Below are 12,536 nucleotides of genomic sequence, written 5' to 3' on the forward strand. Positions count from 1 at the left end.
CCTCGGCTTATATTCGGGTTGACTTATACTCGAGTATATACGGTGTATGTATGTATGTATGTGTGTGTGTATATATATATATATATATATATATATATATATATATATATATATATATATATATATATATATAATTAATGATAGATTGAATTGGAGTGGAATGAGTGTTTTATTTACTATTGTTATATATATATATATAACAATAGTAAATAAAACACTCATTCCACTCCAATTCAATTCTATCATTAATATTAGTTACAATCTTAACGTCTTTAACATTTATTTTCAATTGAACATCATACTTCCTTGGGAACACTTATAAACTCTCCATAATTAATTCTTTTTTCCCCATATTTCTCTTCACTTATATTTTTATAAATCATTAATAATAATTAAAATGTTCCCATCTTTCCTAATTTCATTCTCTCATTCTCTTTATTTCATTTAGTTATTAACAAACATTCCATTGCATTACAATAAGTATTTTATCCATCATTTTAATCATACATTGTTTCATATTTTCTAAAATTATTTCTATTTCTAATATAACAATACTATCTTATGTACCTTTGCAGAATCCCTTTTTCAATTACATTTTCACCCATTATCTCTAAATAGGTTTATACTTTCAATCCTTATACATTTTCCCTGCTTCTCTATATCTTGTTTCTGTCCTTTATGACTTCTTTTCCTTTCCTTCTTCCCCCTCTTCTTCTCCCTCCCCTTTTTGCCCCCTTGTCTCTCTACTTCTAATTCTCTCTTCTGTAATCCTCTCTTCTGTTGCTTCTTAATATTGTAATTATTTTTCAAACTATTCTCTTTTTTTGGTTGTTTTTTCAAATCTTAAACTTTTCACTCTCTTTCCCCCCCTTTCCTTTTTTCCCCCACATAAAATTACTTGATCATTAAAGATGGCTTCTTTTTTGTCCCGCGCTTCTTGTTGATTATTATAGTTTCAGATCTCCATTTCTAAAAATTGAAATACGAAGCCAAAAGAACCTCTTCCTTCTTGTGCATCTTCTTTCTGTTTTTTAAGTTATATTTTCAGTTCTTCCAAAAGTTACGCCATTTTAAACACTTTTAAACAACCACCCGATTGATTTTAGTCATTTAAGTCCAAAAGCCAAAAATCCAAAAATCATCAAGTAATCCAAATAATCCAAAGCTGTTTCTTCTTGCTTCTTTTTTCCACTTTCTCTTCCTGGGTTCTATTATTTTGTTACAAAGTTTCAGTTAGAATATATCTTTTAGGAATCTTGTTAAAGTTTCACTGTAAGTTCCTTTTAGTTCCACGCAGTCTCCTCCATTTTTCCAGATCCCACTCTTTTATTCTTTCCTTTTCTCTCCTTTCCTTCTTTTAAAGGTTTTTGAGTATCCAAAAGTCTTTATTATCCCTTTGACATTTTATTTTCAGCTTAAATGCCTATTGACATCAAAGTGGATTTTGGCAATTTCTTACTTAAATCTCTTAGCTGTCAGTATAAGGAAGGGAAGAAAAAAAAAGCCAAATCCTTTCCCTTCCCTCTCTCCTTCTCTGCTTCAAAATCTTCTTTGGGAACAATGTTATTTTTTATAGTTCAAATTCCAGGGTACCTTACGTTGTTGCTTTTTCAGTTCAACCCGGTCAACCAAAACTTTCTCTTCTTATCTTCCCCCTGCACATTCTTTTCCAGTCGAGTTCTTCTTTGAGGTGGCCATTTCTGACCACTGCTGCAACCGCCTTCGGGAAAGGGAGTAATGTCCAGCTGAGGAGGAGAGATGCGGCTCTCCTCGACCTTGCTGGCGGTCTCCCCCTCTTCACCACCTCTACGGGATGGCTTAGCCCCGAATCCAGCCGGCTTGGGGCACTCCGGTGGCGAGCACAAATCGAAACCGTGCCCGATCGCAGATTTCGGTCCATCGCCAAAGAAGCTCAAACTGGAAGTCGTCCCTGCAGTATTTTTTTTAGCAAGAATTCACAAGTGGTTTGCTATTGTCTTTTTCCAAGGGCTAAGAGAATGAATGACCCAGGGCCACACACCTGCTTTTATAATCTTCAGGTTTCTAGAATGGTATCTTAACTCCTATACCAAACTGTCTCTCTGTGCTTAAACTGGTCAATGATATTCTCATCTATATTCGGTTAAAATGCCAAATACAGCTACATCTACCAATAGTTTTTTTTTAATGATCTATTCCTTAAATTTCACTCTCTAATCTGAATAATAAACTAAAGCGAACAAGAAGCTGTTAACTTCCTTTCTTTTCATCCAATATGGGTCATACAAACAATTATTAATTATAGTCACGGTGTACACACATATCCTTGAACTGTTGGATGGGACTGCAAAGCCCCACTAAAAAATGGCAGAGATTTTCCCCGCCCAGTCATGTCTGATTCTATGGGGAAATGCTCATATCCGTTTCCTAGCCGAGGGAGCCAGCATTGTCCAAAGATGCTTCCATGGTCATGTGACCAGGATGACTATACACCAAGGCGCATGGAACACTGTTACCTTCCCACCAAAGTGGTACCTATATATCTACTTGCATTTGCATGCTTTCGAACTGCTAGGTTGACAAGAGGCAAATTGTTAAATATTCAAAGGGAGCTTTATATTAATTCTATTTTGCCAATGAAACAATTGGATTTCATCTTATTGTACAAATACAAAATTAGCCTCCATGATTATTAATTACTGGTGGAGGATTTCAACAACATTAAAACTTTTAAATTACATTTGATATGCTGCTTGTACTATATACTTTATAATCTAATTACCACAAAGAGGATGAAGTGAAGTGGTACAAAAACTGACTTTGAAATTAATTTAGAAAAGAAGGAACTTTTCACTGCTGCAACTATAAAATAATATACAGCCAGTATTCTTGGTTGAAACCTCTTCCAATCTGCATAACCTAATACACCACCAGTCCATCATTATGTATTAATGCAATATAGAAACAACATATTTGCATGAAATTTACAAGTATTAAACCAATCTACTTACTTTTTTTCTATATTGAGAAAGTTGTGAGAGGGCAAAGACGGTTGCAACGGCCCCTCCTCCTACGAGGATAGTTCCTTTCACTGCCTTCTGAAAAGCCATGATTTAGTTCTAAAAGAAGAAAAAAAAATGGAAAAGTTTGCCAGATTAGAGAACGTTCCTCTAAACTTGAAATAAGAAACTTGAGGAAGTCTGTGTGATGCATATGAGAGCGAGTTTAAAAGGTTCATGAAGGGACAGCCACATTAGGTAAGGAACTTTGGATAGAATATTTAGCTTTGCTGACTAAAAAGAAATACGATTCCATCCCAGAGTCCTTTGAAGAACTGTTTGATTATGAGTAAAGACTAGCTCAAACACTGGCAATCACAGTATTATTGCAGTGCAAAAACACAAATAGTCGAAAGCCCGAGTCTCAAAAATAATAACTCCCATCACAGCCCGTTTACTTATGGTATTAGCATTGTTGTATTTTAGCCGTAAGGGTATCCACAGCAATTCAATATCATTAATTCAAAAAAAAAAAAAAAAACCCTCAAATTGTACTGCTCTTATAAGAACGTGCCTGAAGATGCTGATGAGATATAAGGGCTTTGGCTCTGCTTGTTAGATCTGGGAATACCAAAAGAACATGTATGCCCCAATTCACAGAAAATAATCGGGAGTCTTTGTCTCAGCAAATGAGGTATATCCTATTACTGCACCCACGTATGTCACCCAGCAGCAAGCTTGTAGGTATTCTCTTCCTTCCTCAAAGAGTAGTTGTGGGAACGTCCTACATCTATCCATACAAAGTCAAAGATATAATTCCCTATGTATAATATTACCTAACCCTGAAGCCCGAGGTACACTGGGTACTGCAGGAAATGCCCTAATGCCAGGAAATGCCAGGGATGTCAAACTCAATTTCACTGAGGGCTGCATCAGGGGGCCAGGGTGGGTGTCGCCAGCTCATTGTCCGTTTTCGGCCACAACAGCCTCCTGCAGCTCTCTGCCCTCCCAAGCTCCATTTTCACTGGCAGAAGCACCTTGGGCCGGTTCTTCACTGTTTTCAGGGTGGCCCCATGGGCCAGATCTAAACACCCCACAGGCTGGATCCGGCCCACGGGCCTTGAGTTTGACACCCCTGCTCTCAAAAGACCTTATTTTCTCGTCCTAACCTTCTAAGCTTAGCACGGTAGCAGCAGTGATATTATGCAACTTTGTCCATTGCAGGTAGTTCTCGACTTATGACACAATTGAGCCCCAAATTTATGTCGCTAAGTGAGATATTTGTTAAGTGAGTTTTGCCCCATTTTATGACCTTTCTTGCTACAATTCTTAAGTGATTCACTGCACTGTTAAGTTAGTAACATGGTTGTTAACTGAATCTGTCTTCCCCCTTGATTTTTGCTTGTCAAAAGGTTGCAAAAGGGGTCATATGACTCAGGATACCGCAACCATCATAAATGTGAGTCAGTGTCATGACTATGGGGATACTGCAATGGTCGTAAGTGTGAAAAATGGCCATTAAGTCACTTTTTTCAGTGATGCTGTAACTTTGAACAGTCATTAAATGAACTGTTGTAAGTCGAGGACTACCTGTATATTTAGGTCTTGCCTTAGCCATGAAAGCCAGCTGGTTAACCTTGGGGAGGCCAGACACCCTCTCTTAGTCCAACTCACCTCACAGGGTGGTTGCTGTGGGGAAAAATAGGAAAAGATATGTTGGGTATGTTCACTGCCTTTAAATTATTTGTAATTCAAATATCTTGCTATTATTCAAATACAGATGGAAAGTTTTACATTATTGGTACTTTCTTATTTCTCTTAATGGGACGGAAGGAATCATTATTTTCGTTTTCATAATGATACAGTGATGAATACCAAGCTGAAGAAGGCTGCATCATCTCAACAAACTCTGATTATAAAAAGCAGTTGCCAAGGGAGGTCAGACTACTTGTCCATCTACCTCAGCTCTCCCCAACCTGATAGCTTCCAAATGTATTGGAACTTCAACATTCCTTGGCTTGCATGGGCCTCTAAAAAAATTCCAAAAATTATCCCAATACATCTCAAGGGGCATGAGGTTGATGAAAATCGAACTAGCCCAGTCCTATAGCCCAGTCCTATCACTGCTACCACTGTTACCTTCTCCCTGACTTTTTAATTGGATTTTTCCAGGAATCTTCTGCATGGCATTCAGCTATAGCATCTTCTCAATGCATTGCACATTATATTTTACCTTACGGCCCCAGTCCTATTCATGCGCAAAAAAATCTATTTGGGAATTTTTGGAAGGCCATTTTGGTGGGAAAATAATAGGAAACAGCCTCTGAAACTGAAAAACTCTCCTGGAAGAAAACAATAGCAAACCACATCTGTATTATTGCCAGGAAAATGACATAGACATGCCCATGAGGTCACTTGGTATCAAGCTCCACTCAAGAGTGCCTTTTCTTTTTTTCTTCTATAAAAATCTGATGGCAGAAAAAAGAGCGCATAAACACCCTTTTACAAAAATAATTTGAACTGATTTTCTCAGTCCACCAGATATGTGCTAGTCATATATTGATTTCAAGAAGGCTGATGCAAATGCTATTTTCCAAGTAGGTAGAACAGGCTATGTGTTGAGATACAAGAACAGGCCTGCCATTTAGAAAATATTGACTATGGAATGCATGCTTATCAAATCCAATCATCAGCAGCTACACCCTGGTAAGCCATTCTTTTTCAGCAGTTATTCTTCCTTTGAGGAAACTGTCGTGATTACACAACCTCTTCGGTAAGTTTTATGGAAAAGCATTAAAGGTCTTTATGAAGAACCACAGAAATTTTAAAATATCCTTCCTAAAATAAGATTACATAAAGTTATTGCAGTACAATCTTTTCAGGATCTTAGTATGAAGGAAGAGAGGAGACAATACTTCTAAAATGATGCCTACCACCTGGTTTTTATAAATTCTTATGCTAAAACAGCAAATGGGTGGAAACTAATCAAGGAGAGAAGCAACTCAGAACTAAGGAGAAATTTCCTGACAGTTAGAACAATTAATCAGTAGAACAACTTGACTCCAGAAGTTATGAATGCCCCAACACTGAAAGTTTTTAATAAGAGATTGAACAACCATTTGTCTGAAGTGGTGTAAGGGTATCCTGCCTAAGCAGGGGAGTGGACTAGAAGACCTCCAAGGTCCCTTCCAACTCTGTTATTCTATACTAAACATTTTTAAAATCCCAGCCATTCCAAAAATGGCTGTTTGCATCAGTTTAAAACATCAAAAATATTTTGAAGTATTGCAATTTGATCAATCTAATAGGCCTATGCCTGGAAGCACATACTAATTTCCCAGAGAGTAATCTCCACTGAAAACAGAATTTAAGCGAAGACAACAGAAAAGACATGATCAACTCCTGATGACTTCATGAATATAGACTTAGTTTGCCATGATCTTCTCCTTATGATTTTTCCATTTCTCAATCTGATCTACAATTCAGACCACAACAGATCAGATGGAACAGAATGATCTGCTCTACTAAGAGGGGATTAAATGCAGGTGCCCAGCTATACTAGTTTGAAACTGATAAAGACACTGTATAGACACATAACAGATAACAGAATGGTAGAGCTGGAAGGATCATCTAGTTCAGCAATGTACAGGAAAACTATTCATTTACTGGTTTATTTTTAAGACTGTGTATAAACAGAATTTAAAACATGTCGTAATAACAAGCAAGAGACCCCAAAATATTTTTTTTAAAAAAACTTATGTGGTGAATTCAGAAATGAAGTTTCCTTAGTCTTCTTTTAAAGAAGTCCTCAAGAAATGGAGAACTGAATCCACAATCTTCACAGGCAGATCTTTATTTTATTAAACCTGAAGCCACCCAATTCATTAACATCCCTGGGCAGCCTACAACTTTTAAACACACACTCACTCACACACAGACACACACTTATGTGTCATCAAGCTCCTACTGACCACATAGTTTCATCAATTAATCACAGACACAATCCATCAATAAACCATAAACCAACTCCAAGGAAGGGCTTTCTACAATCAAGTCTGTCAATACGGCTGAAAAAACAGCCATAAAAATTTCTTATACAAGCTACATGGATCTCGGGGAAGGGGGTGTGTGTGGAACAGAGGGACAGGACACATCATTCCAGAGGGCAAGGGCAGCAACAGGATAGGTTGGTCCACTATCATACAGATTTTCCAGTAGGGTTTTTTGCTATATTTAAATGAACTTCTAGGTCGTTGCAATTTATGCCCATTATTTTTGATTCTTGTTTCTTCTTTTCTCCATACTGAATATCCCAAGTTCTTTCAGCTGTCTATTAGGGCATTTTGTCAAAGAAGATGAGATTTGTCTGGGATTACCTGTTTTTGACAAAGCTGTGGTGACTCTTGGCAATCACAGCAATCTTCAAGCTTACCAATGGGCTGCTTGTTCCATCATCCCTCCAGAGATTAATGTCCAGTTCACTGTTCAATAATTACTGGGATCCTGTTTTTCTTGAAGAGGGGAAATACATTTTTTTTCTTCCCCAGTCATTTGGTATCTTACCACCTATCAGACAATAGTTCCTCAGCAGTATTCTTGGGTATATTTCATCCTAGGACCTTGAAGGTATTCAAATTAGCCAAATGCTTCTTTATTTCATCCCGACCATCCTGCAACCTTTTCTGTTCCTTCCCAATATATGCTAGTAAAATAACTTTTTTAGATATAAAGACTGAAGCAAAATTTGCCGCCCCCCCTCCACCATTAAGAATTCACTTGGAGAACACACTTCTTTTGCCTTTTTTTTTTTGCTATGAATGTATTTCAGAAAAGCTTTCTTATTGGATTTCATCTCTCTTGCCAAGTTTAGCTAATTTTCCACCTTTGCCTTTGTGTACTTCCTGAATTTCTGAGCCAAAGCTTTGCACAATTGCTTGAGTTTTTAGTTCTTCCTTCTAAAGAAGCACCCGTCTCTCAACAAACTGCCTATTCAAACACATTGGCTCCTTTAGATACTGTACCTCCTACCTCCTTTCCTTGTTTGAGACTACTTTATCCTTAATTTATTTTAAAAGAAACCCAGACAGGGGTGGTATTTTTGCATTTCAGATTTTCTTCCCATGACATTTTCCATCCTATTTCTTTTCATTTATAAAATCAACCTTTCTATAAAGGTAATTTTTAACAATTTTTTTTTGCTAAAATCAAAAGCATGTGTGATCACCATACACTTCTCATCAATTCAATGTATTCAATTCCTGCCTGCCAATTAGGACCATATCCAAGGTAGATCAACCAGTGGCCAGCTCAACTTTTTAAGAGAGAAAATTATCACCAACACTAGTTAAGAATCTATATGACATTTTGTATTTGGCAGAATGCAAAACAGATTGCTAAAATCTCCCATCACAGCCACTTAAATGACTTCTTTTGAAGTTTTGGTCAATCTGTTTTAATAAATCTTCATCCATTTCTTTGGACTGTTTTGGTGATCTACAGCATGTTCCTAGCAAAATGTCCCTTCTACTAGCTTGCCCTTTTATCTTGAGCTTTTCAACAATCATATTATTACCATCAGCCCCGTGGAAGATCATTAATACACAGAATGGTGCTCCACCTTCTTTTTTGTGTTGTCTGTTCCTCTAAAACCAACTGTAGCCATCAAGCCCAATGTGACACTGGTAGATTCATCCCACCATTTTCAGTGCCTAATGACATCTAACTTAAATCCTCTGCACTAATGGGCAAAGCATTAGAGCAGAGACAAACAAGGTATCTGTCAACCATACTTTGTGCATTAGTGCACAGATATTTAAGAAATTGGGTTGGAATTTCTACATCCAGAAAGTCCAACAATCTCTCTTTGCCATCATCTCATTTGTCTCTATCTAGCAATTTGTTTTGCTTCTCCACTACTTTACCATTCATTGGTCCCATTCCTTTGCATTCTAGTTTAAAGCCCTTATGAGGCGGTTAACTAGGCATCATCCAGAAATATACTTTCCCTTCTTAGTAAAATACCATAATGAAAATCAGTTTTTTCCTTCCTTTGAACCTTAAAGCCTCTTGATTGCACTAAAACTGCACCTAGGAGTTCACTTAATGTTTCTCCTTTCTTTTGCCTTCAACGGAAGTGTATTTCTCCACCTAGGTCCCCAAATCCATCACCCCCTTTCCCAACGCCATGTGGTAACTCCATTATCTACTGGAAGTCATTTATGCCTGCAAGATTAGTGGGACAAGTCTCTGATCAGTAGATCCAACAAGTTTTATCAGTCCTCCTACCATATCTCAGACTTGGTATATATGTGAGGATGAACAATATGAATAATAAATGGAAACTACTGTACCTCTCACAAATGTCCTACTTATAATCACTGTGTTTTCTACTTCTTGGTGATAGATAGATCACTTCCACTTGGATCAGGTGACAAGTTTAACTGTGAGGGCTTTTTGCATCAATCATGTCTGTGGACGCTTCCTCTGAGGCTAGAGGTTGCCAAGATCTAGGACAATAGTCTGCTTTGTAATCATTTTGCTTCCGACTGCGACCTGTTGCCAGCTTCTTTATTCCCACACTTGGACAAAGTGGTAAACTTTACATTTTTCTCCTGTTCGTGTTGAGTAATGGTATCCACACTACTGTTTAGGAAGTCTTCATCTTTTTTTTTTTAAACAAATTTTATTAATTTTAAAGACAAACAAAGCATCATTAGACATTAAAGACATTAAACCTCTTTCCATTATAAATTTTTACAAGGCAGATAAAACATTGTTTTATACAATATAATTCTGATATATCTCATTTCCACTTAAATATCTTTTAGCAGATTTCTCATTATTTCTCTTTGCTCTTATTCAACTACATTTCTTCTATATTTGTCCATTTTATACTCATCATATTCCTATTTCCCTGTCTTGTTTACAATTATTCTCCTCTCGCTTTCCTCCAAGGTTTTATTAAATCTCAATCAAACATACACACACAAAACACAAAAACATAAAACTTCTTTTTAAAAAGTAGTTTGGCCCCGGATTACCTCTCTTTGTATGGACTTCAATTAAATTCATGTTCAACTTATATGCCATTACCTATCTTATTTACTCTTCTATATCTTCATTTTAACTTCTCCCTGCTTTCCACTCTTCTTAATTCTATTTTATTTATTTCATCTTAATTTAAATCATTATATTTGTATCTTTTGTCCATTCTTTTCCAATTATCCATGTATCTCATTCCCTATAGTAGAAAAAAAAAAGATTTCTCCTGAAATCACTAATCGAAGTATGATGCCTTTCCATCGCTCCCCTAAATTAACATTTAAGGTAACACCTAGTTCCCTATCTGATTCTGCTTAGTACATTCTACCTACTAAGTTTTTTTTTAAAAAGAAAAAAAATAGTAAATCCATAAAGTAATTAAATATATAATTAAACATTAAATCTCATAACATTCCAGTTATCTATTTCAAAAACAAATACCACAATAATAAGTTCATACTAACATCCACACAATAGTCAATTAAACTCTATACTTAAACTAAATATTTTAAACATTCCTTTTAATATTTTATTAAATCTTAAAATCTATCATTATTAAACCTTTAATGTTTTAATCTTTACTTAAGTCTTATAAAATTCTAATTTTCTATTTCTAATACAAATACTACAATACTATCTTATGTACCTTGCAGAATCCTTTTGAAACAAAATTATGCATTACCCTTTATCCCTAAAAATTTTTTCTTTTTCACATCTTGTTTCATACCTTTGTGGCTTTTTTCCCCCTTCTTCCTTCCTATCTTATCCCATCTGGTCTTTTTACCCCCCTTCCCCTCTCTGTTGTATTTCTCTTTTCTTTTGCTTTCTAACATTGTATTGATTTTGCATCTTATTTTTCTCTTTCTTGGATGTTTTTTTAAGTCTTATGTCCTTTTTCCTTCCTCTCTTTCTCCTTCCTTTCTTAATCAACTTTGTAGACTCGTTAAAGATGACTTCTTCTTCTTCTTCTTCTTCTTCTTCTTCTTCTTCTTCTTCTTCTTCTTCTTCTTCTTCTTCCTCCTCCTCCTCCTCCTCCTCCTCCTCCTCCTCCTCCATTAATTGTTGTGTTTGCTGATAAGTGGCAACACCATTTCTAAAAACGAAAAATTTCTCTCACACCGCCTTTACCTTCTTTCTTTATTTTACCATATTCCTCTCTCAGTTCATCAACAGATAAAGCCATTATAAACCTTTTCTTCTTTTTTTTTCTCTTCTTCTTCTTCTTAAAACAACCAAGATAATTCAAAGCTTGGAACAATTCCCCAAAATCCCAAAGTCATCAAACAATCCAAACAGAGCACAAAGTTCTTCACACTTTTTCTTCCTGGAGTAATATCAATTGGAAAGGGGAAAAAAAAAAACAATCTGTATTTTAAAGTCTTATTGCGATTAACTTCCAATCTCAAAATCTTCCAGGCATCTCCTCCAACAAAATCTTAATATAAATTATTCTTTTGTCCTCTCCCTTCCCACTTGTAATAAAAAGCTTTAAATTTTTACCTTCTATAAAATAGCAGGATTTTCAATGTCCATTTATTAATTCCGTATGGAAGGAGAGTAAACTTTCTCTTTCAGCACTTTCACTCGCCGCTTATAAATCTCTTCTGGAAACAAAGTATCTTTCAAAAAATCAGGATTTTCAGGATATTTAATGTATCTTTATAGTCCCAGTTCAGCAAAAAAACTTTCGCTTCAAAACTTTCTCCTTCTTCCTCCAGCACAATCTTGTCCAGCTGCCGGCTTCTTTGTGGCGGCCATTGCTGACCGCCGCTCCACCGCCTTGAGAAAAGGGGGTTATGCCGGGTGGGTAAGGGGTCTGCGAAAACCCCAAACCCCTGTCCGGGTCCCCCCTATCTTCGGCTGCCTCTACGGGGCAGCCTTATCCTCCAGACCCATCAGGATCGGAGGCACCAAGACGGCTAGCGCAACAGGGATCGCGGAGATCGCGAAACCCCGCCGCCACCGAAGCCTGGCAAAACCGGAAGTCAGGAAGTCTTCATCTTGAGGAATGAGAGATATAGGCATAACACTCTGACCTCTAGTTCTCCAATCTCTGCTTTCAGAATTTCCACACACATTTTATACAAATGAAATCAGTTTTGCCTCCAGGGAAAAAAGGCAGATCTTGCACACATATGTTGCAGTTGAGCACCAGAATTCCATCTCTGGCCATGATCTCTCCTATATTAGCTGGAGCAAAAAAAAAAAAAAAAAAACACCCCAAAGAATAAATGCAAGCGCATTTGTTAAGTTTTGTGTGCCATCAGAGGCATGTGTGCTGTTGGCTTGAGCTGGTGAGATGAAGTCCAATTCCTTTGCCATTAGCAGATCTTTCTACTGTCTTCCCAGGATACAGAAGGAATATGCAGATGAACCTCTTAATTCTTGGATTAAGGGTTCTTTAGTGTTTCTGAACTACAATTCCTATCATGCCTAGCCAGGCAAGCCAACTGTCAAAAATTGTAGGGACTGCTGCCTGGTATATCTAACATATTTGTATGTGCAAAAAAAAAACAA

At 36.8% G+C, this 12,536-nt stretch overlaps 1 protein-coding gene across 7 annotated transcripts in view; it reads right to left on the reverse strand.

Annotated features, from left to right (window-relative positions):
* GPD2 (glycerol-3-phosphate dehydrogenase 2) overlaps positions 1-12,536 on the reverse strand; it is a 116,130-nt gene that overhangs the window by 91,795 nt on the left and 11,799 nt on the right. For all 7 annotated transcript variants that reach the window (XR_015746536.1, XM_087949956.1, XM_087949953.1 and 4 more), the window contains exon 2: positions 2,991-3,098. Coding sequence is in view for 6 of the 7 variants with exons in the window: in XM_087949956.1 (XP_087806082.1) it covers positions 2,991-3,089 (99 nt within the window). In the remaining variant the exon portion in view is untranslated. The remainder of the gene's footprint in view (positions 1-2,990; positions 3,099-12,536) is intronic.

Source organism: Notechis scutatus, chromosome 1, assembly GCF_049901735.1.
Source record: "Notechis scutatus isolate UNSWTSFEM ecotype Mainland chromosome 1, rNotScu1.2, whole genome shotgun sequence".
Classification (NCBI taxonomy): Eukaryota; Metazoa; Chordata; class Lepidosauria; order Squamata; family Elapidae; genus Notechis; species Notechis scutatus.